The sequence below is a fragment of the Budorcas taxicolor genome, chromosome 20, assembly GCF_023091745.1.
Source record: "Budorcas taxicolor isolate Tak-1 chromosome 20, Takin1.1, whole genome shotgun sequence".
Lineage (NCBI taxonomy): Eukaryota > Metazoa > Chordata > Mammalia > Artiodactyla > Bovidae > Budorcas > Budorcas taxicolor.
Window position 1 is genome coordinate 38,650,193 of NC_068929.1, and position 21,614 is coordinate 38,671,806.

At 40.2% G+C, this 21,614-nt stretch overlaps 1 protein-coding gene across 1 annotated transcript in view; it reads left to right on the top strand.

Annotated features, from left to right (window-relative positions):
• The first annotated feature begins 10,982 nt into the window (after positions 1 to 10,982).
• The window catches only part of FYB1 (FYN binding protein 1), a 99,709-nt gene continuing 89,077 nt past the window's right edge, over positions 10,983 to 21,614 (top strand). Inside the window, exon 1 of the mRNA XM_052659099.1 lies at positions 10,983 to 12,138. Coding sequence (XP_052515059.1) covers positions 11,004 to 12,138 — 1,135 coding nt within the window. The 5' untranslated portion in view covers positions 10,983 to 11,003. The remainder of the gene's footprint in view (positions 12,139 to 21,614) is intronic.

Consider the following 21,614-nt stretch of genomic DNA (forward strand, 5'->3'; position numbering starts at 1 on the left):
GTTTCTAACTTCCCGTCAAGGGCAGAAAGGAACTGCCAGGCTTGGTGTCAACGTGTGTTTACGTGTATTGAGAGGGATGTGGGGGCTGAGGAAAAAAAGAACAGAACATTTCTGTCCTGTTTTTCCTATGCCAAGGAGTATCTTTCTCAGCCATCAAGAATGTTTTATTTCAAATTTCATGTGTTTGGCAAAGTGTGTTCTCTTTCGCTGGTTCATACTCTTTTTTTCTATGAAAATAGAATAGCCATTAGAAATAGTAGATGAACATAAGGTTTCTTTGGGGTGACACTTGGAGATACAGAAAAATGAAATGACTTATGTTGTATCACCATGTGCACATTAAATATTATCCTAAGATCCAAATAAGCCCCTAGAAAGAGATCTATAAAAACACTTCAGTTATCTGTAAGTTCATTAGACAAAATGTAAATTCCTCAGAGATTACCCTCTGATTTCATATAGTTAATGCAGGCTAAGTGAATTATCTGCTTTTGTTTTATTGACTACACCAAAGCCTTTGTTGTGTGGATCACAACAAACTGTGAAAAATTCTTAAAGAGATGGGCATACGAGACCACCTGGCCTGCCTCCTGAGAAATCTGTATGTAGGCCAATAGGCAGGTCAAGTGGTCTCGTATTTCCATCTCTTTAAGAATTTTCCACAGTTTGTTGTGATCCACACAACAAAGGCTTTGTTATAAAGTAACAGTTAGAACTGGACGTGGAACAACAGACTGGTTCCTAATCAAGACAGGAGTAAGTCAATGCTGTATATTGTCACCCTGCTTATTTAACTTATACGCAGAGTACATCATTCGAAATGCCAGGCTAGATGAAGCACACACTGGAATCAAGATTGCTGGGAGAAATATCAATAACCTCAGATATGCAGATGACACCACCCTTACGGCAGAAAGTGAAGAAAAACTAAAGAGCCTCTTGATGAAAGTGAAAGAGGAGAGTGAAAAAAATTGCCTTAAAGCTCAACATTCAGAAAACTAAGTTCATAGCATCTGGTCCCATCACTTCATGGCAAATAGATGGGGAAACAGTGGCAGACTTTATTTTGGGGGGCTCCAAAATTACTGCAGATGGCAACTGAAGCCATGAAATTAAAAGACGCTTGCTCCTTGGAAGAAAAACCATGACCAACCTAGACATCATATTAAAAAGCAGAGACATTAGTTTGCCAACAAAGGTCCATCTAGTCAAAGCTATGGTTTTTCCAGTAGTCATGTATGGATGTGAGAGTTGGACTATAAAGAAAGCTGAGCACCGAAGAATTGATGCTTTTGAACTGTGGTGTTGGAGAAGACTCTTGAGAGTCCCTTGGACTGCAAGGAGATCCAACCAGTCCATCCTAAAGGAAATCAGTCCTGAATATTCATTGGAAGGACTGGTGCTGAAGCTGAAACTCCAATACTTTGCCCACCTGATGTGAAGAACTGACTCATTTGAAAAGACCCTGATGCTGGGAAAGATTGAAGGCAAGAGGAGAAGGGGACAACAGAGGATGAGATAGTTGGATGGCATCACTGACTCAATGGACATGAGTTTGAGTAAGCTCCGGGAGTTGGTGATGGACAGGGAAGCCTGGCATGCTGCGGTGCGTGGGGTCACAATGAGTTGGATATGACTGAGTGACTGAACTGAAATGAATTATATCCTAAGCAAATGTGGGCTAAATTTGCTGTAAAAACTGTATGGAACAATAACAAAAACCCATGGTTTCAGAACTGTTTATTATCAACATCCTATCAGCATTCCACTAACATCAAGAAGTCAAAAATTTACAGAAGAACAAACTTCAGAAATACTTAAAGAGTCATATTTAATTTCCTCATCCGTTAATGGTTAAGCCATCAGAGGCCATGCCAAAGACAAAATTGTACTTATGCAGGAGCTATTTGGTCAGATAACCAGGAAGATGTCTGAAGGTTCTAATTTGTAAAGTGATGGTGATTTTCAGACCTGATCTTTCAGGACAAAGGGAACACAAAAGCCGAACCGATCAATATACCTGGAGAGTTCAAGGTGACTCAGCATTTGGGAGATGGGCCTTCACCAGCTAAACTTTACCAGTTGCTGAGTGACCTGGCTTCCCCTACTTCAGTTCAACCCAGAAGGGAGAACCCAGTGGGAACCGGGAAGGAGTGCAGAGCAGCAGGTGCCTGAGATCACAGAAGAGGGAGTGATGATGCACAGTGGCATCGATAGAGGTTACTGCCAAGGTGCTGCTCAGTCTAGCCTCCAGGGGGAAGCCAGGCACACACACAGCTACCAGAGACCCCACTCGTGCCAGCTGTTTTCTTCTTACTACATTATACCTCACAACGCGAGGCTGAGGTGGGTCATCTACCGTTCCCTCTCTACCTTCTCAAGTCGCTGACAAAAATGTAAGGGGTTGTCACAGTGGGGGCTGCCACTGCTTCTTCCGCTGCCAGCCCCTCCTCCCTGGGCTTTGACCAGCCTGTAACAGCCCTCTCCTGCCCCAGAAACTCAATTTGTGGTGAGAGGCACGTTCCCACATCCTGTTAAAGAGGGGCTTGATGCTCCCTTCAGCATCAGAGGCTCAGCCAACTGGAATTCATAACAGCCCATTTGCCATGAAGTAGACAGGGTGGTTTTGAGAATAGATTCATGGCTGGGTTCAACACTTCTTAAGAAGCTAAGAAAATCGTTTCTCTTACTATCATCTGTCTGATCAGTCATGGAGAAATTCAAACAATTCAGCCCATCAGCCAGTATGTTTATGTATATATGATTATGGCTGATTTGTGTTGTTGTGTGGCAGAAACCAACACAACATTAGGTCCTTCCCTGGTGGCTAAGATGGTGAAGAATCTTCTGGCAATGCAGGAGACCTGAGTCTGATCCCTGGGTCAAGAAGATTCCCTGGAGTGGGAATGGCTACCCACTCCATATTCTTGTGTGGACAATCTCGTGGACAGAGAAGCCTAGTGGGCTACAGTCCATGGGGTCACAAAGAGTTAAACACAACAGAGTGACTTAAAGTTTCACTTTTCAATACAACATTGTAAAAATATTTTAAATATTTAAATAAAAATAAATTAAAATTAGCAATTATGAAAAGAAATGAGTCAGGAAATATGGGAGTCCTTATTTGGGTGGGGAGAGACAGAGGGGGGACATTTTTGAGGAAAAAAAAAAAACAGGTCCCTGATTTTTCAAATCCTTAAGGAAACAGAGTACACACATTAAATACATAAATTATGATTCATCTAAATATTTAGACAGTGTTAACAGAGATGAAAAGACTTTACTTCAGTTTCAATGTCTATTGTAGAACTTGCTGTCTACCATCTTGAGAAGCTGTGTCATAAGTACTATATTTTTAGTCAGCTGCCATGAACTCTATCTTGACAATCAAAAACAATGAGAGTCATTTTATTATATAATTTCTAACAAAAAGGGGTTTTAAGACATATTATTTTCAGACTAAAATAACTGCACCCCCCCAAAAAAAAATTCTCTTTTCCAAGTTTACTAGGTGTAGCAGATCAATTCTATTTAAAGAGAAAAAACAACTTATCTGTGTGTGTATGTGTGAAGTTTGGGAGGGCTTGGCTTGGTCATGAAGAATATATTTCTATTTTCTTTAATCTAAGCAACAGAAATCAATGAGGCTAAATACTACTATTGTTCTATGAAAGTTTGAATTGCATGAGTCTAATCCAAATTTTCACCAGCCTATTCTTACCTCAGGGGAGGTAAATTTATCTGGCTTATAGAAGAATGTGCTATCTTTTCAGTCTTTTTGCTATACTTCTGGTCAGTCCTGGGCTGAGTGGATCCTAAATTTGAACAATATGAGCCACTACTTCAGCAGGAGCTGGGCTCTCCAGTGCAGTGCACCACCCTTCATCTGCCTCCTTCCCTCTTCACTGGGCAGGAGTAAGGCTGACTTCCTGGAATACTTTCCCATTACATATGCATCTGCTCTCAGCCTCATATTATCCTCTGATGTCACTCTACATGGGGTTCTGTTCTGGGCAATAGTGACAGTGGTAGGAACTAATTTTGTTCCACAGGTAGAACCAACAATTCAGACCATATTTGAGCAATGATATGTTATCTCAACATAGCAATAAAAAAAGAAAATCTATACGTGGTAAAATTGATCAGAGATTCAAGAAAGAACAAGGAGGATCAGAGACATAGAGAAAGATTTGAATAAACTATTGTTATTTGCCAACTTTCCTCATGATTAAAAGCATTATATGCGATCAAGTAAAATCATTTTCTTCTCTTATTCCATGGTCTCCATTTAGGAAAGAATAAGAGCATCCATACTAGGGGTTCATTTTCCTCATGAGTTAATTACAAAAGTGATACTACCCCATCTTAAGGAGTAAAATCAAGCTCAAAGTTATTTTATGTTTTATTATTTGTTGGCTGCGCTGGGTCTTGGTTGCTTTCTGCAGGCTGTCTCTAGTTGTGGTGACCAGAGGCTACTCCCCAGTTGCAATGCACGGGCTTCTCATTGCAGTGGCTTCTTTTGTTGAGGAGCACAGGCTCTAGGCACTCAGGCTACAGTAGTTGCAGCATGCAGGCTCAGTAGTTGTGACTCAAGGTGTAGTTGCTCTGTGGCATGTGGAATCTTCTCAAACCAGGGATCAAACCTGTGTCCCCTGGCACAGGGGAAAGGCGGATTCTTATCCACTGCATCACCAAAGAAATCATCAAAATTATTTTAAATCCATTAGTTACCCAAGATTTGTGGGTGTTTCATTTCGTTTGTGTTTTACAAGTGAAACTTTACAAAAATGAGACTTGAAAGACAAGGAACTTTGAAAACAATCTAGTGATAGTCTCTTGTATTATTTAGTTTCTCTACAGTTTTTTGTAGGTTTTAGAGTGTATTGCATTATAAAAATTAAAAACAGGCTTTCTGGTAAGATGTTTCTAATAATCCAGGAGTAAGAGGATTAGCTCAAAGCTTCTCAGTCTCAGCACTGTTGGGACTGATAATTCTTAGTTTCAGGGATCAGTCCTGGGTATTGTAGGATGGTGAACAGCAGCTCTGGCCTCTATTCATGAGTTGTCAAGAGCACTTTCTCAGTCAGCCATTTCAATCAAAGGCGTTTGCAGACATTGCAAAAACTGCCCCAATTTGAGAACCACTGGATTAACCTAATATCCAAGACATATTTAAAACCAAGCAAAATCCAAGTTACCAATAACAGTGATAGGGTATTACTAATTTTTCCATATGAAAATATGTAGATGAACTAGCTACAAAAGAAAACATTTTCTTGATATGTAATTTCTTGATGTCTGTCCTAAATGCCATCTCAGTCTTTGTTTAAGTATATATATTTGATTCACTGACTTTATGTAAGTTGCTGAAAGCCAAAAAGATTTTCGGAAATCTGGAGTTGTTAACTAGAAGTTCAGAGGATGTAGCTAAAGTATTTTTGTATCTTCCCAGGGACTGTGGAAAACGTTACATTTATATCAGTGAAGATGTATAATTCTCAGGAAGGGGAAAATATGAGGTCTAAAGGAAATTCACTTCTATCAAGAGCATTTCTACAATTATATCTATGTAATTATAGCGCAATGGGTAGTAGTTTTGGCTAAACATTGTACAGACATTCCTAGAATTAAAATGGTTCAATTTAAAACTGTTCAACATTATAATGATGCATCTAGCAGAAACCAAACTTTGATTTTTGATCTTTCTCTAGGCTAGTGATATGTGGTACTGTACTCTCAGGTGATGCTCAGAGCTCCCAGTCAGCTGAGCAATCAGGAGGGTAAACAGGTTAAACACCAGTACACTTACAACCACTCTGTACCTAGACAGCCATCCTGTTTTTCTTTCAGTGTGGTATTCAATAAATTACATGAGATATTCAACACTTTATTATAAAACAGGTTTTGTGTTGGATGCTTTAGCCCAACTAACAGCTAACATAAGGGTTCTGAGCACATTTAAGGGAGACTGGGCTAAGCTAAAATGTGCTCTAGGTGAGGTGAATTATATGCACTTTCTACTTTAGGTATTTTCAGTTTATGATGGATTTATTGGGATTCAACCCTATCATAGGGATATCATAGGGCTCCCCAGGTGGCTCAGTGGTAAAGAATCTGCCTGCCAATGCAGGAGCTGCAGGAGACATGGGTTTGACTGCTGGGTCAGGAAGATCCCCTGGAGAAGAAAATGGCAACCCACTCCAGAATCTTTGCCTGGGAAATCCCACGGACAGAGGATTCTGGTGGGCTCCAGTCCACAAGATCGCAGAAGAGTTGCACAAGCCTTAACAACTAATGGCAGTGATAAACCCCGTCATAAGTGGAGAAAGATCTGCACGAATATATTAACAGATGGAAAAAAATAGCAAATTACATCAAATAACTTTGGAAAATAAATTTTGAGTAATTTGAGGTGAAATGTTTGTTTTACTTAAAATATCTTAAACTCTGAGATCTTCTACAGTAGATTCTGAAATATCTTTTCTTAAGGATAAGCAGAAGCCTGATCCTTAAATCATTAAAAGTTTAAAAAGTCCTGCAAACTAATGTAAGGTGTTAATAATAGGAGAAATGATGTAAATTATGTGAGAACTCTCTGTATTATCTTCTGAATTCTTCCATAAATCTAAAATTGTTGTAAAAAATAAAGTAAGGCTTTAAAAAGCTGTGTAAATAATAGGCACTGATAAGGATCAATTGTTAAGGGAAAAAAGCAGAATTGATACTGAAAGTATTTAACAACTAGAATTGCTTAGGAACCAATCAGAATGGCTACTGATGGTTTATCTTGCTGAGCTGGTGTGTAACACAGGAAAAAAGTAAAGTGCAAAGCAGAGCTTCCTACATGTACAAAACATAGGGACAGAAAAGATATATGTGTGTTTATTTATATACATTTTTATCAATATATACATAGCTTAGAAATATACATAAGAAACTGATAACAGTGGTTGACTGACTCTAGAGAGGAGTTGAATAAGCTCTCCATGCAATTTATTGTTTAAAGCAGGTCAATTTTGAGAATAAAAGGAAAGATTATTAATCATTATTCCAGAACAATAAGCATTAACTTGTGTTGTACTGTTAAGTTAGGTATATGACCCTCCTAGACCTGGGGCAGGAGGGTTTAGAGAGTCAGGTTTTAGAGCAGGATTCAGTTCAGTTCAGTTGCTCAGTCGTGTCGGACTCTTTGCGACCCCATGAATCACAGCACGCCAGGCCTCCCTGTTCATCACCATCTCCCGGAGTTCACTCAGACTCACGTCCATCGAGTCCGTGATGCCATCCAGCCATCTCATCCTTGGTCGTCCCCTTCTCCTCCTGCCCCCAATCCCTCCCAGCATCCAATGAGTCAACTCTTCAGAGCAGGATTACTTTTCCCTTTATCATAAAATACATTGTTCTTATCCTCTTTTTAATTTTCTCAAAGCAAAAAGAGCCCTAGAAAATGGAATGAATATTCAGTCTACAATGAAATCAATACAGGAGAATGTAAAAAAAAAAAAAAAAATTTTTAACCATTTTTGCCTTTCTATCATTATTATTAAGGAAGAAATTCAACTATTATTGTTAAGATGAAGGGTGAACCTGGGTATTGAAAATTGTAACTAATAAACTTACTAAAAGTGATAACAACCAAAACTTCTAAACCTAAGTAGTCCATGTAATAGATTAATAGTTGTGGATTTCGAGCCATTCAGAAAGTGAACATATTAGTCACTCAGTCGTTCCCAGCTATTTGTGACCCCATGGACTATAGTCCGCCAGGCTCCTCTGTCCATGGAATTCTCCAAGCAAGAGTACTGGAATGGGTTGGCCTTTCCTACTCCAGGGGATCTTCCCGACCCAGAGATTGAACCTGGGTCTCCTGAATTGCAGGCAGGTTCTTTACCACTGAGCCGCCGGGGAAGTATTAGTAAACACAGAGGCTGTTGCTAATCTGTGGCTCTTTCTTTCCTTGTCTTTCAACAACCAGTTAAAGTTTGGGGGACACAGGGCGAGGGGTGGGGAGGTAAGTCAAACTCAAACATCATAACTTGACAATGTTACCCAGCAGTATGCTGGTTTCAGTCACATTGATATAAAATTAGGACATAACATTAATGATTGTAGCTTCAGAATTTGGTCACTTGGAGAAAATGATGTTATGTGACTAGTGAGTTAGAAAAAAAAATCACAATGGCAGATAATCATAGAACGTATATTACATTGCAATTCTTGGTCTAAGAAAATTTACATGCATTAATTCATTTAATCCTTTTATTTAAAAAAAATAAAACCCAATGAGGAATAGGTACTGTTACAATTCTCATTTTATAGATGAAGAAAATGGAGTTTCAGAAAGGTTAAGTAACTCGCTAGGTCACACAATAAGTAAGTAGTCGGGTCAAAGTTTGAACCCAAGTCAGTACTTTCAGAGCCAGGGCTATTAACCCTGTTGTTACACTGCCTTCTGGGTCTGGGTTGGCACCTGGGACTTAAATTACAATTCCAAATCAACCACGTCCATATTTTTAAAGTAAAAGCAGAGCATGCGGTTTGACAATGGGTTAGTGTGTTTCGTGGATTTCCCCCAACTCCTCCCCCACTCCAGCCAAAATCCAAGATGTAAAGTTACTGTGACTAAAAAGGATGTCACTCAAATCCTTTGGTTTCTGTTCTGTCACCAATGCAGTGAGAGAGGTGAACTATGTATTTCCAAGGCTCCACTTGCTTTGTAAAAATAGGAAACCCTCCCAAGTTCCAGATACTCTTTAAAATGTCCTACAGATATTGATTTGTTTTATCTTCCTAACAGCCCTATGACATGGCTTTACTAGTCCCATAATAGAGGAAAGCAAACAGAGGAAATTTTTGTATTGATAATTCTTTTTCCATTTTGTGTTAAGATTTAGTCTTCCATAGCTATGATCTCGGGAGGCAAAGGCAGAACTTGTCTTCACCTGTTCCTTCTTCCAGCAACCAAATTCTCCCTGGTTCTCTGGTCTTCCTGCCTGTTACACCCAGGGATTGCTTGAGGATTTGAGGAAATCATGTGGATTAAAAAAATGGTCAAAGGAGGCAAGGTAGAAAGCAAGATATTCTCAGCAACTTGGATATAGGGTAATAAATTAAAGGCGTAAAATCAACCTGGAAAATGCCGCTTCCACTTGGTTTTCTCCTCCTATCTAGGTTCCTAACCCCCATCTTGCAAGTACACACACATTATAGGTTAGTACAGAGAGAAATTCTTAACAAAAGGACCATTTCTTTTAAAAATCACCGTTCACAGAATTCAGCTCAGTGTCAACCTGAACAATTCCCCAAATATATTAGAACTGCAGAGGTTCTATACAAAGGAAAATGAGACAGTTTCTGGACTTTGTAGCCCAAGACAGACCTGAATCTGCATCTCTGGCCTTACAGTTTATGGCTGTGAGCCCTTGAATATGCTACTTAACGTTTCTAATAAGAGTAGTTTCCTTTCATTGAGCCTAGGCTGAGAGTCATGGAGCCACTTCACAAACTCCACCTTTAACACATGTGACAATTCTGGCAGATAATCGCTATTATCCCCATTGTATAGATTGTATCACTGAGGCCCTGTGAATCAATGAGGATTGCAACCAAGTTCCCATGCTCTTACCATCACATCCTCCTACAGTTTCAACCTCAGTGCTCTTTCCTTTGAAATGGAATAAAACAATGCCATCCTTCAAAAGAATGACATGGGGCAACATAGATGACATGCCTGGTTCAGAATCAAGCACATGTGTTTACACACTAAACAGTAGCGCTTATTATTATGAAAGAAAGTAACATGGGGGTATATCACAGTGCCTTCGGTGCTACATGACTGAAGAGGAGAAAGCAGTTCTTTCCAACCAGAGAGGATCTCTGGTTTCTTGGTATCTGTGTGGGGCCTTGAGAGAAGAAATATGCTCGGGCATGTGGCAATGATAGGTGAGTGTGGGAAATAAGAAAACCTTTCTAGGTGAATTTTTAAAGCACAGAAATGGAAACTGTCATGGTTATCTGTGATTTTTTTTGTTTTTCAATTTCCTGAAAGAACTACAGAAGTTCAACTCCCAGCTTTTGGGAGAAAAAAGGAAACCCACCATGAATTTTTCCAGGTTACTTAGGATTATAGTCTCAGAGAAGGTGACAGCCCGCCCTTTTCCTAGGTAACACCCTGATTCTAGACAAGAGGGACAAAAACGGTAGCAGCAGACTGGAGAAACCAGCTTCTGGAAATGAGAGTCTCCAGCCCTTTCCTCTTCACCTTTCCAGTGTCCCAGACTCTACACCCTTTGAAAACAAGTGCAGTCGGCCTGCTAGTCTGGTTCCAGCTGAATCATTTACACTAAATACGTATCGATAAGCAGAACAAAACTCACTTTATTGCTTATATATAAAAATGAGTGGGTTTTTCTGCCGCATCTCCCCGTGAGCAAACAGATGGACTTAAATATACATATGAACAAGAACAGACTCGAAAACCACAGAGATGTCAAATGTAGCTATGCTGTATAAAGCATGCAACCTAAATTTACAGAAGAGCTTGCTTTCATTTTTGAAACGCAGTTTCTCTTTAAAAGCCTCAGCTGTAAAATATGGAAGAAGTCTTTTGTTAGTCACTTTCACATTTTTTTCAAGTTCAACAAAACAGATAAATACCAAGTTCAGAGTAAATCCCACAAAAGAGTTAGAGAAACAGTGAGAGGAAAGAAGGAAAGAGAAGTTGTGACTTAACAACAAAAAAAAAATACCAAGTCAGTCTAAGGCAACCAAAAAAGAAGTCTGTGTATCACAGCCCTCCCCTTTGAAGAAAGTCTCACAACTTATTTTGCCATAGAGGAAGATAAATGTTACAATATCTCGTGAACCAATCAGCAACGCTGAAGGCCTCAAACCAGGAAACCTTTAACGTGTAGTATTTTAAATTGTGCAAGTGAGACTTCAGGCTCTCAGCAAGTGTTTCTTCCCTGTGCTTGCAGGATGGAAAAGCAGATGTGAAGTCCCTCATGGCGAAGTTTAACACAGGGGGCAACCCCACGGAGGAGGTCTCCATCAACAGCCGGCCCTTCAAGGTCCCGGGACAAAACTCCCCTTCAGGAATTCAAGCCAAAAAGAACTTGTTCAACAACCAAGGAAATGCGAGCCCTCCTGCAGGACTGAGCAACTCGCCCAAGTTTGGATCCCCCAAGCCACCTCTGGGTGTGAAACCTTCTCCTGAGGAAAAGCCTGACAAGGAGCCCAAGCCCCCATTTCTAAAGCCAACGGGAGTGAGTCCCAGGTTTGGACCACAGGCTAACTCGGCCACCAGAGACTCCGAGGTGAAAGCAGGATTTCTGAAACCTGTAGGCCCCAAGCCCATCAACTTACCAAAAGAAGACACCAAACCTGCATTTCCCTGGCCTCCTGGGACTAAACCTTCGCTTCCCAGTGTAAACCAAGACCATGACTTAAAACCAGGCCCCAAGCCGGGGTCAATGCCTCCAGCCCTGGAAAATGAACCAAAACAAGTGTTGTCAAAATTGGCTGGGGCAAAAGGCAAGTTTCTGTCAGCCTCACAAGATCTGGACCCCAAGCCCCTCTTCCCCAAACCTGTCTTTGGCCAGAAGCCACCCATGAATACAGAGGATTCTCAGGAAGATGAGAGCCCCACCAAGACTGCGGCCGCACAGAGAGGGCCCCTGGCCCCCATGGCAGCCAAGGCCAAGTCTGGCCCTTTGAAACCAGCCAGGGAAGAGCCAGAGAATAAAGATCATGGAGGTGAGACGTCAGTATCTCCTTTTCCTGGAGTTGTTCTGAAACCTGCTGCAAACAGAGGGGCCCCTGGAGGCCTCCCAAAAAATACTGAAGAGAAAAGAGAAGATAGGAAGATGGACACTGCTAAGAACATCTTCCTGAGTAAAATTACTCAGGAAGAGTCGGCCTCTGGGGCTCCTCCTGGCAGGTTCTTGAAGACCCCTTCGAAGTTGACATCGACAGGGCCCTGGAGCCAAAGTCAAGACAAGGAAAAGGGGGATAAGAATTCAGCGACCCCCAGGCAGAAACCGCTGCCTTCCTTGCTTACCCTGGGACCCCCTCCACCAAAACCCAGCAGACCACCCCACGTTGACCTGTCAAAATTCCGAAAAGCCACTTCTGGAAACAGTGAGTTCTTTTCTCCTTTGTTATTTCATATGTTTTGCTTCCCATCAGAGGGTGTTCTAGCTTCCGGGTAAAAATTTGTAGCAAGGAATGATTCCATCACCAGTACTCCTGTGTGTATGACGACTTTTCCTTGGTGGTTTCTTTTTTCTGGTGTGGGACATCTGAGAGAGTTGAAATCCTTAGTTGTATTCTGTGAGGAAGTGCCTTGAGGGAGCTGGTTTGGGGGCTTGGGGAGGAATACATCCATTTGAATACTAGGCAGTCTTGCTTAATGATGACCAATTCCTTTACTTCCTTTGTTGGGTTTCATTTCTGTTGAATTAAGAGTGAGGTGTGCTCCCTCTCGTACCACAAAGGCATTAGAAGGTGAGCAAACCTCCGAGTCAAGTGGCTGAGCGCGGGGGATATTTGACTGTCACGGCTGCAAGGCGCTACTGGCATCCAGTGAGCAGAGGCCAGAGACGCTGCTAAACACCCTACTGAACACAGGACAGCTCCTCCCAACAAAGAATTATCCAGGCCCGAATGTCAACAGTGCAGAGGTTGAGAAACCTTGTTACAAATGATTTTAAATGTCCACAAATTTATCATGTGTCTCCTAAGTCCAGTATTCAAAGAAGAGATGCACAGGACTCGTGAAATGGCACTTACTGTTTTATATTTTAGCTACTCTTTTTCAGTCAGCATAAAGTTTTCTGAACATTCCTGATTGATAAAGTAGTACTTAAGGATAATAAGCCAGACAGAGGGACACATTATTTTCCTTCTGGGTAAATAGTTTAATTTTCTATCAGAGATGTTACCACCCAGCTATGGTATACGATAACAGTTGATGCTGAATGACTTGGTAAAGATTGGTAACCCTCCAAGGGATGAAAGAAGCTCACTTATGCTTGAAATGATAAAGACTTTAGGCAAAGAATGTGCAATTGTTGTTTATCATGAGAACAGGAAAAGGATGGTTACAAGTGACCACACCACTACTAGATATATCTTTTTACTTACAAGAATGTGATCTATTTGAAGCAATTCTGAGTATAAAGGTAGTTTGTTTTATTTTGGTCCTGTAGAAGCATTTTGCAATATGTCATTTTCCTGAGATCAGTATTCTCTATGTCAAACCACAGATCAGTAATCAAATGCCCCATTAATCACTCACAGAGAAACAAGTTTGGAGTGACCCCCCCATCATCTGTTTTCTAGAACGAGTCCTTATGTGTCTTCCATCATGTGCTGGTTCTAATTAAGACAGGGAATTAGAAAGGGTCCTTTAGAAGATTTTTTCTTTAAAAAACCCAAGCATTTCTGAGTTATGGATCACTAGTTCTAATACTGATCCATAACTCAGCAATGTTTGGGTTTTTTTTTTTTTAATCTTCTAAAGGACCATTTCTAATTCCCAGTCTTAATTCTTCTGTGTCTCAGGTGAAAATGAGCTATCATAACCACTATTTTATGGCTCTGATTTCATGTCAAAGAAAACTGTCCTGATGCAAAATAGAAATCCTTGAGAGGTTTCTTCTACGTCCACCATCTTTATTTCCACTGCACTGTCTGGTTTGAATGGTGGTACTCAGACATCTGCTGTTGTGCTATTGAAATGCCAGTGAAGCCCTCTTTTGGCTCTGTAATCCCAGCAAGGTAAGCCTGGAGCTGATTTTCAGTGAAATACAGCTCCCAGAGACTCAAGCAAAATTGCTCAGGAAGCCAAGTTGATTCTTGCCCTCTTTCTCCTTCTCTTTGCAACCCTGTCCCCATCCGGATGTGCCTCCCCACTGCTCAAGTGTCCCATGACACAGTTAAGATTCTAAATCTTCTCATCAATGTAACCCAGCTCTACCCTCTGATTCCTGATACATATTAAGCTTCAAACTGTTCGCTCTTCATCCACCTCTTCCAGAAATCAAAACTCAATCTTTTTTTTTTTTTTGGTGGGAGGTGGGATTCTGAATTTTTTTAAAAAATATTTTTTGTTGGAGTGTAGTCGATTAGCAATGTTGTGATAGTTTCAGGCGAATGGCAAAGGGACTCAGCCATACATATATGTGTCTCCATTCTCCCCTAAACTCCCCTCCCAACCAGGCTGCCCCATAACATTGAACAGAGTTCCCTATCTTAATACAGTAGGTCCTTATTGGTTATCTATTTTAAATATCGCAGTGTATACATGTCAGTCCCAAGCTCCCTAGCTGGTTTTTCCCCCATCTTTCCCCCAAGGCAACCATAAATTCAAAACTCAATCTTATTTGAACTGACATCAAGTTGTTGTCAGTATAAAGCAATCCAATTCATAACTAATTCTGAGTAACACCCCTTTACAGCAATCACAATTTTTAAAAATCGTTTAATTTTTAACTGATTTTTTTAAGTAGAAATTATATCTGGCTCAAAAACAACTATAAAATGATATACAGTGAAAAGCACTTTTAGTCAGTCTCCACCATTTGCTGGGTCTCCACAGAAACCACTCTTCTAATTGCTATATTTGTCCAAAGTTTTTTTATGCTTACCCAAGCAAATATAAATATAGATATTAATCCTCTTGCCTTTTACTGAAGAAATAAAATTCAGTATGCATTGCTTTGATCCTTTGATTGTATTTTTAAAATGAAAATACAATTCCTGCCTATCTTTACACATTTTAATAAGAGGTTACTGTTGAGCTGCCTAATATTCTGGTAAATGGATGACTTGCCTAATTGATATAACAATTTGTATTGTTTTCAAACTTTTGCTCCTCAAAACAGTGCTGCAGAAGTTAACTCTGTATATGTGTCATCACAAAAATGAACACTTGTTTACTGAACAAAGAGAATTTCTTAATAGTCAGGTCTGCTGACTCCTAATCCCACCACTGCTATTGTTCCATACTAAGCAGTTTAGCATTCCGTTTAGGAAGGATAAAAAATACCAGAGTTTGAAAGTATATCATAGTATTCAAATTAATTGAAACTTCATCTAACTCTGTAGGTTTTCAAAACTCTAGAACTTTTTTCTTAGCCTTCTACCTGATTCCTTCCTTTCCAGGTTCACATTTAATTCCTTAAACCTCTTTCCCAAATCTACCTTCCATCTTTTATCATCTTTGTCCAATATATCAGCCAGTAAGGGGACTTCCCTGATGGTCCAGGGGTTAAGACTATGCTTTCCAACGCAGGTGAACATGGATTCAATCCCTCTTTGGGAAGCTAAAATCCCATATGTCTCATGGCCAAAAAGCCAAATCATAAAACAGAAGCAATACTCTAACAAATTTAATAAAAACTTTAAAAATGGTCCACATCAAAAAAAAAAAAACTTTAAAAATAAAAAGAATGCTTATCATTGATTGAGTACTTCTTACATATTAGATACATGTTACCCCTGTTTATTCCTCCTAAGAAACCAATGGAAATGGGAATTCTACCTGGAAACTAAAGCTCAGAGAGGTTAGGGGACTTGCCCAAATCAACAATGTGACTAGGTGGAGAAATTGGTCCTGGACATTGGGCACAGTCCTCCTATCTCTCTGATTTCAGAGACTGTGACCCCTTCATCACCCTCCCTACTACTTTCCCCTCTTGAAATATAAGATATTATGAAATAATAAATCAAGCATAAATGAAGCCCACAGACTCTTCTTCCTTCTCCTTTTCTCTGTCCTTTGGTTGAAAATTGTCATTTTTTTGTTTTGCTATAAATACCACCATAAATACTACAAATACCATAAATAAGATCTATGTAGAGCACAGAAATAATATATTCTTGTTAGTTGTTTAAATTTGTCTTCCCACCAAAGTCTAATTGGAATTTAGTATTCATACTCTCTATCAGTTCAGTTCAGTTCAGTCGCTCAGTCGTGTCCGACTCTTTGTGACCCCATGAATTTGCAGCACGCCAGGCCTCCCTGTCCATCACCAACTCCCGGAGGTCACTCAGACTCAGGTCTATCGAGTCAGTGATGCCCTGCAGCCATCTCATCCTCTGTCGTCCCCTTCTCCTCCTGCCCCCAATCCCTCCCAGCATCAGAGTCTTTTCCAATGAGTCATCTCTTCGCATGAGGTGGCCAAAGTACTGGAGTTTCAGCTTTAGCATCATTCCTTCCAAAGAACACCCAGGGCTGATCTCCTTTAGGATGGACTGGTTGGATCTCCTTGCAGTCCAAGGGACTCTCAAGAGTCTTCTCCAACACCACAGTTCAAAAGCATCAATTCTTCGGCACTCAGCCTTCTTCACAGTCCAACTCTCACATCCATACATGACCACAGGAAAAACCATACCCTTGACTAGATGGACCTTTGTTGGCCAAGTAATGTCTCTGCTTTCGAATATGCTATCTAGGTTGGTCATAACTTTCCTTCCAAGGAGTAAGCGTCTTTTAATTTCATGGCTGCAATCACCATCTGCAGTGATTTTGGAGCCCCCCAAAATAAAGTCTAACACTGCTTCCACTGTTTCCCCATCTATTTTCCATGAAGTGATGGGACCAGATGCCATGATCTTAGTTTTCTGAATGTTGAGCTTTAAGCCAACTTTTTCACTCTCCTCTTTCACTTTCATCAAGAGGCATTTTAGTTCCTCTTCACTTTCTGCCATAAGGGTGGTGTCATCTACATATCTGAGGTTATTGATATTTCCTCCGGCAATCTTGATTCCAGCTTGTGCTTCTTCCAGTCCAGCCTTTCTCATGATGTACTCTGCATAGAAGTTAAATAAGCAGGGTGACAATATACAGCCTTGGTGTACTCCTTTTCCTATTTGGAACCAGTCTGTTGTTCCATGTCCAGTTCTAACTGTTGCTTCCTGACCTGCATACAGATTTCTCAAGAGGCAGGTCAGGTGGTCTGGTATTCCCATCTCTTTCAGAATTTTCTACAGTTTCTTGTGATCCACACAGTCAAAGGCTTTGGCATAGTCAATAAAGCAGAAATAGATGTTATTCTGGAACTCTCTTGCTCTTTCCATGATCCAGCGGATGTTGGCAATTTGATCTCTGGTTCCTCTGCCTTTTCTAAAACCAGCTTGAACTTCTGGAAGTTTACGGTTCACATATTGCTGAAGCCTGGCTTGGAGAATTTTGAGCATTACTTTACTAGCATGTGAGATGAGAGCAGTTGTATAGTTTAAGAATTCTTTGGCATTGCCTTTCTTTGGGATTGGAATGTAAACTGATCTTTTCCAGTCCTGGGACCACTGCTGAGTTTTCCAAATTTGCTGGCATACTGAGTGCAGCACTTTCACAGCATCATCTTTCAGGATTTGAAATAGCTCAACTGGAATCCCATCACCTCCACTAGCTTTGTTTGTAGTGATGCTTTCTAAGGCCCACTTGACTTCACATTCCAGGATGTCTGGCTCTAGGTGAGTGATCACACCATCGTGATTAACTGGGTCATGAAGATCTTTTTTGTACAGTTCTTCTGTGTATTCTTGCCACCTCTTCTTAATATCTTCTGCTTCTGTTAGGTCCATACCATTTCTGTCCTTTATCAAGCCCATCTTTGCATGAAATGTCCCCTTGGTATCTCTAATTTTCTTGAAGAGATCTCTAGCCTTTCCTATTCTATTGTTTGCCTCTATTTCTTTGCACTGATGGCTGAGGAAGGCTTTCTTATCTCTTCTTGCTATTCTTTGGAACTCTGCATTCAGATGCTTATATCTTTCCTTTTCTCCTTTGCTTTTCACTTCTCTTCTTTTCACAGCTATTTGTAAGGCCTCCCCAGACAGCCATTTTGCTTGTTTGCATTTCTTTTCCATGGGGATGGTCTTGATCCCTGTCTCCTGTACAATGTCACAAACCTCCGTCCATAGTTCATCAAGCATTCTATCAGATCTAGGCCCTTAAATCTATTTCTCACTTCCACTGTATAATCATAAGGGATTTAATTTAGGTCATACCTGAATGGTCTAGCGGTTTTCCCTACTTTCTTCAATTTAAGTCTGAATTTGGCAATAAGGAGTTCATGATCTGAGCCACAGTCAGCTCCCAGTCTTGTTTTAGCTGACTGTATAGAGCTTCTCCATCTTTGGCTGCAAAGAGTATAATCAATCTGATTTCGGTGTTGACCATCTGGTGATGTCCATGTGTAGAGTCTTCTCTTGTGTTGCTGGAAGAGGGTGTTTACAATATGACCAGTGCATTCTCTTGGCAAAACTCTATTTGCCTTTGCCCTGCTTCATTCCATATTCCAAGGCCAAATTTGCCTGTTACCCCAGGTGTTTCTTGACTTCCTACTTTTGCATTCCAGTCCCCTATAATGAAAAGGACATCTTTTTTGGGTGTTAGTTCTAAAAGGTCTCGTAGGTCTTCATAGAACCACTCAACTTCAACTTCTTCAGCGTTACTGGTTGGGGCATACACTTGGATTACTGTGATACTGAATACTCTCTATAGCTTAACAATTACTTTTAACAAACTATATAACCCATTCCAATAGAATTATTCTCAATTGAATGAAGCTTTGATACAAAATAAATATTATATCTACATGAAATGACCCATATTGTAGATCTATCCCATTACTTACTTGTAACCATAGCTTGAATATAACCTGTTACTTTTCTGAGCATGGGATGACTAGCTTTTCTTCTCTCCAGAATCATTGAAGGTACAAAAGCCTAAACTTAAAAAAAAAAAAATCCAAATATCAAAATGTTCTCTGAACTAACCTCTTCTGTGGTTCCTTTTGGTTCCTGAGCTAGTAGTGAAAGGCTTTCCTCCCAGACACCAATGTGTGTGCCTCACAGCAAAGTGTGAGTTGTTAAGGACCCCTAGCTTGCCTGCAGGTGTACATATAGGGGTTAATAAAACCTACCAGGAAACATTCAATACAACCATTTTTCTGGTCTTGTTTTTAAAACTAGAGAGAAACTAAAACTCATCTTTCCATATGTTAGTTTTAAGAATGATCAGCTCAGGGACTTTCCTAGTGGTCCAGTGGCTAAGACTCCATTCTCCCAATGATAGGGGGCCAAATTCAATCCCTGGTTGGGGACCTAGATCCCACATGCCACAACTGAGAGTTTAAATGCTACAACTAAAAGATTCTGCAACAAAAATCAAAGATCCCTCATGCCACAACTAAGATCCAGTGCAGTCAAATAAATAAATATTTTTTAAAAAAAGAGAGAGAGAGAGAGAAGGAGAGAGAATGATTACCTCATCATCTTGACATCTGAAGGGGTAAGACCAGGGTTCCAGTGGGCAATAACAAAGGGCTAATGATGTGGCTGACCCACTCCCTCTTCGTTTGTATCACTTTAACTAATCCATTCTGCACTAACTTGGAACCAAAAGGTGCTTGGGTTATTTTCATCAGCAAGCCACTTGTTTCTAGGAGGGGCAAGATTTTCCATCACAGACTCTGAAACTCTCATGTCTCTTCTCTTTCTCTCTCCTGTTATGTGTGTTCTCTTAAAATCACCTTATTAGATGGTATATTTGAAAATGTTTGATATCAGTGTGTGTTGATCCTAACCACTGCGTGAAAAAGGGATTCAATGCTCAAGCACACTTAAGAAGTGTGAGGCTGAGCAGATCCTTTACAGCAGGAGTTCCTCAAGCATTACTACACTGCTTTGTGCTTGGACTCTAAGAACAAGGTACCTAAAAACATCCCAGGAAAATTCCTCTGAAACATCTCGCTGTTTCAGAACACTGAAAAAGCTGAATCAAATACTATGATCTTCTCATTCTTGGTCTTTCCTCTCCAAGGTCTATCTATACGAAATGACCCATATTGTAGATCTATTCCGTTACTTACTTGTAACCATAGCTTGAATATAACCTGTTACTTTTCTGAGCATGGGATGACTAGCTTTTCTTCTCTCCAGAATCATTGAAGGTACAAAAGCCTAAACTTAAAAAAAAAAAAAAAAAAAATCCAAATATCAAAATGTTCTCTGAACTAACCTCTTCTGTGGTTCCTTTTGGTTCCTGAGCTAGTAGTGAAAGGCTTTCCTCCCAGACACCAATGTGTGTGCCTCACAGCAAAGTGTGAGTTGTTAAGGACCCCTAGCTTGCCTGCAGGTGTACATATAGGGGTTAATAAAACCTACCAGGAAACATTCAATACAACCATTTTTCTGGTCTTGTTTTTAAAACTAGAGAGAAACTAAAACTCATCTTTCCATATGTTAGTTTTAAGAATGATCAGCTCAGGGACTTTCCTAGTGGTCCAGTGGCTAAGACTCCATTCTCCCAATGATAGGGGGCCAAATTCAATCCCTGGTTGGGGACCTAGATCCCACATGCCACAACTGAGAGTTTAAATGCTACAACTAAAAGATTCTGCAACAAAAATCAAAGATCCCTCATGCCACAACTAAGATCCAGTGCAGTCAAATAAATAAATATTTTTTAAAAAAAGAGAGAGAGAGAGAGAAGGAGAGAGAATGATTACCTCATCATCTTGACATCTGAAGGGGTAAGACCAGGGTTCCAGTGGGCAATAACAAAGGGCTAATGATGTGGCTGACCCACTCCCTCTTCGTTTGTATCACTTTAACTAATCCATTCTGCACTAACTTGGAACCAAAAGGTGCTTGGGTTATTTTCATCAGCAAGCCACTTGTTTCTAGGAGGGGCAAGATTTTCCATCACAGACTCTGAAACTCTCATGTCTCTTCTCTTTCTCTCTCCTGTTATGTGTGTTCTCTTAAAATCACCTTATTAGATGGTATATTTGAAAATGTTTGATATCAGTGTGTGTTGATCCTAACCACTGCGTGAAAAAGGGATTCAATGCTCAAGCACACTTAAGAAGTGTGAGGCTGAGCAGATCCTTTACAGCAGGAGTTCCTCAAGCATTACTACACTGCTTTGTGCTTGGACTCTAAGAACAAGGTACCTAAAAACATCCCAGGAAAATTCCTCTGAAACATCTCGCTGTTTCAGAACACTGAAAAAGCTGAATCAAATACTATGATCTTCTCATTCTTGGTCTTTCCTCTCCAAGGTCTATCTATACGAAATGACCCATATTGTAGATCTATTCCGTTACTTACTTGTAACCATAGCTTGAATATAACCTGTTACTTTTCTGAGCATGGGATGACTAGCTTTTCTTCTCTCCAGAATCATTGAAGGTACAAAAGCCTAAACTTAAAAAAAAAAAAAAAAAAAAATCCAAATATCAAAATGTTCTCTGAACTAACCTTTTCTGTGGTTCCTTTTGGTTCCTGAGCTAGTAGTGAAAGGCCTTCCTCCCAGACACCAATGTGTGTGCCTCACAGCAAAGTGTGAGTTGTTAAGGACCCCTAGCTTGCCTGCAGGTGTGCATATAGGGGTTAATTAAACCTACCGGGAAACATTCAATACAACCATTTTTCTATAAACCAGCTCCTCAGTCAAATCCCTGTTCTCTTGAATAACCTATCCCCTGCTGTATTATAACAGCATGCTTTGGGGGTTTTTATCCAATATTTTTATCACTATTATAAACAATCTTCATGGTCTTTGTTTTTATATCCTGGCATATAATTTTGCAGTAGAGAAA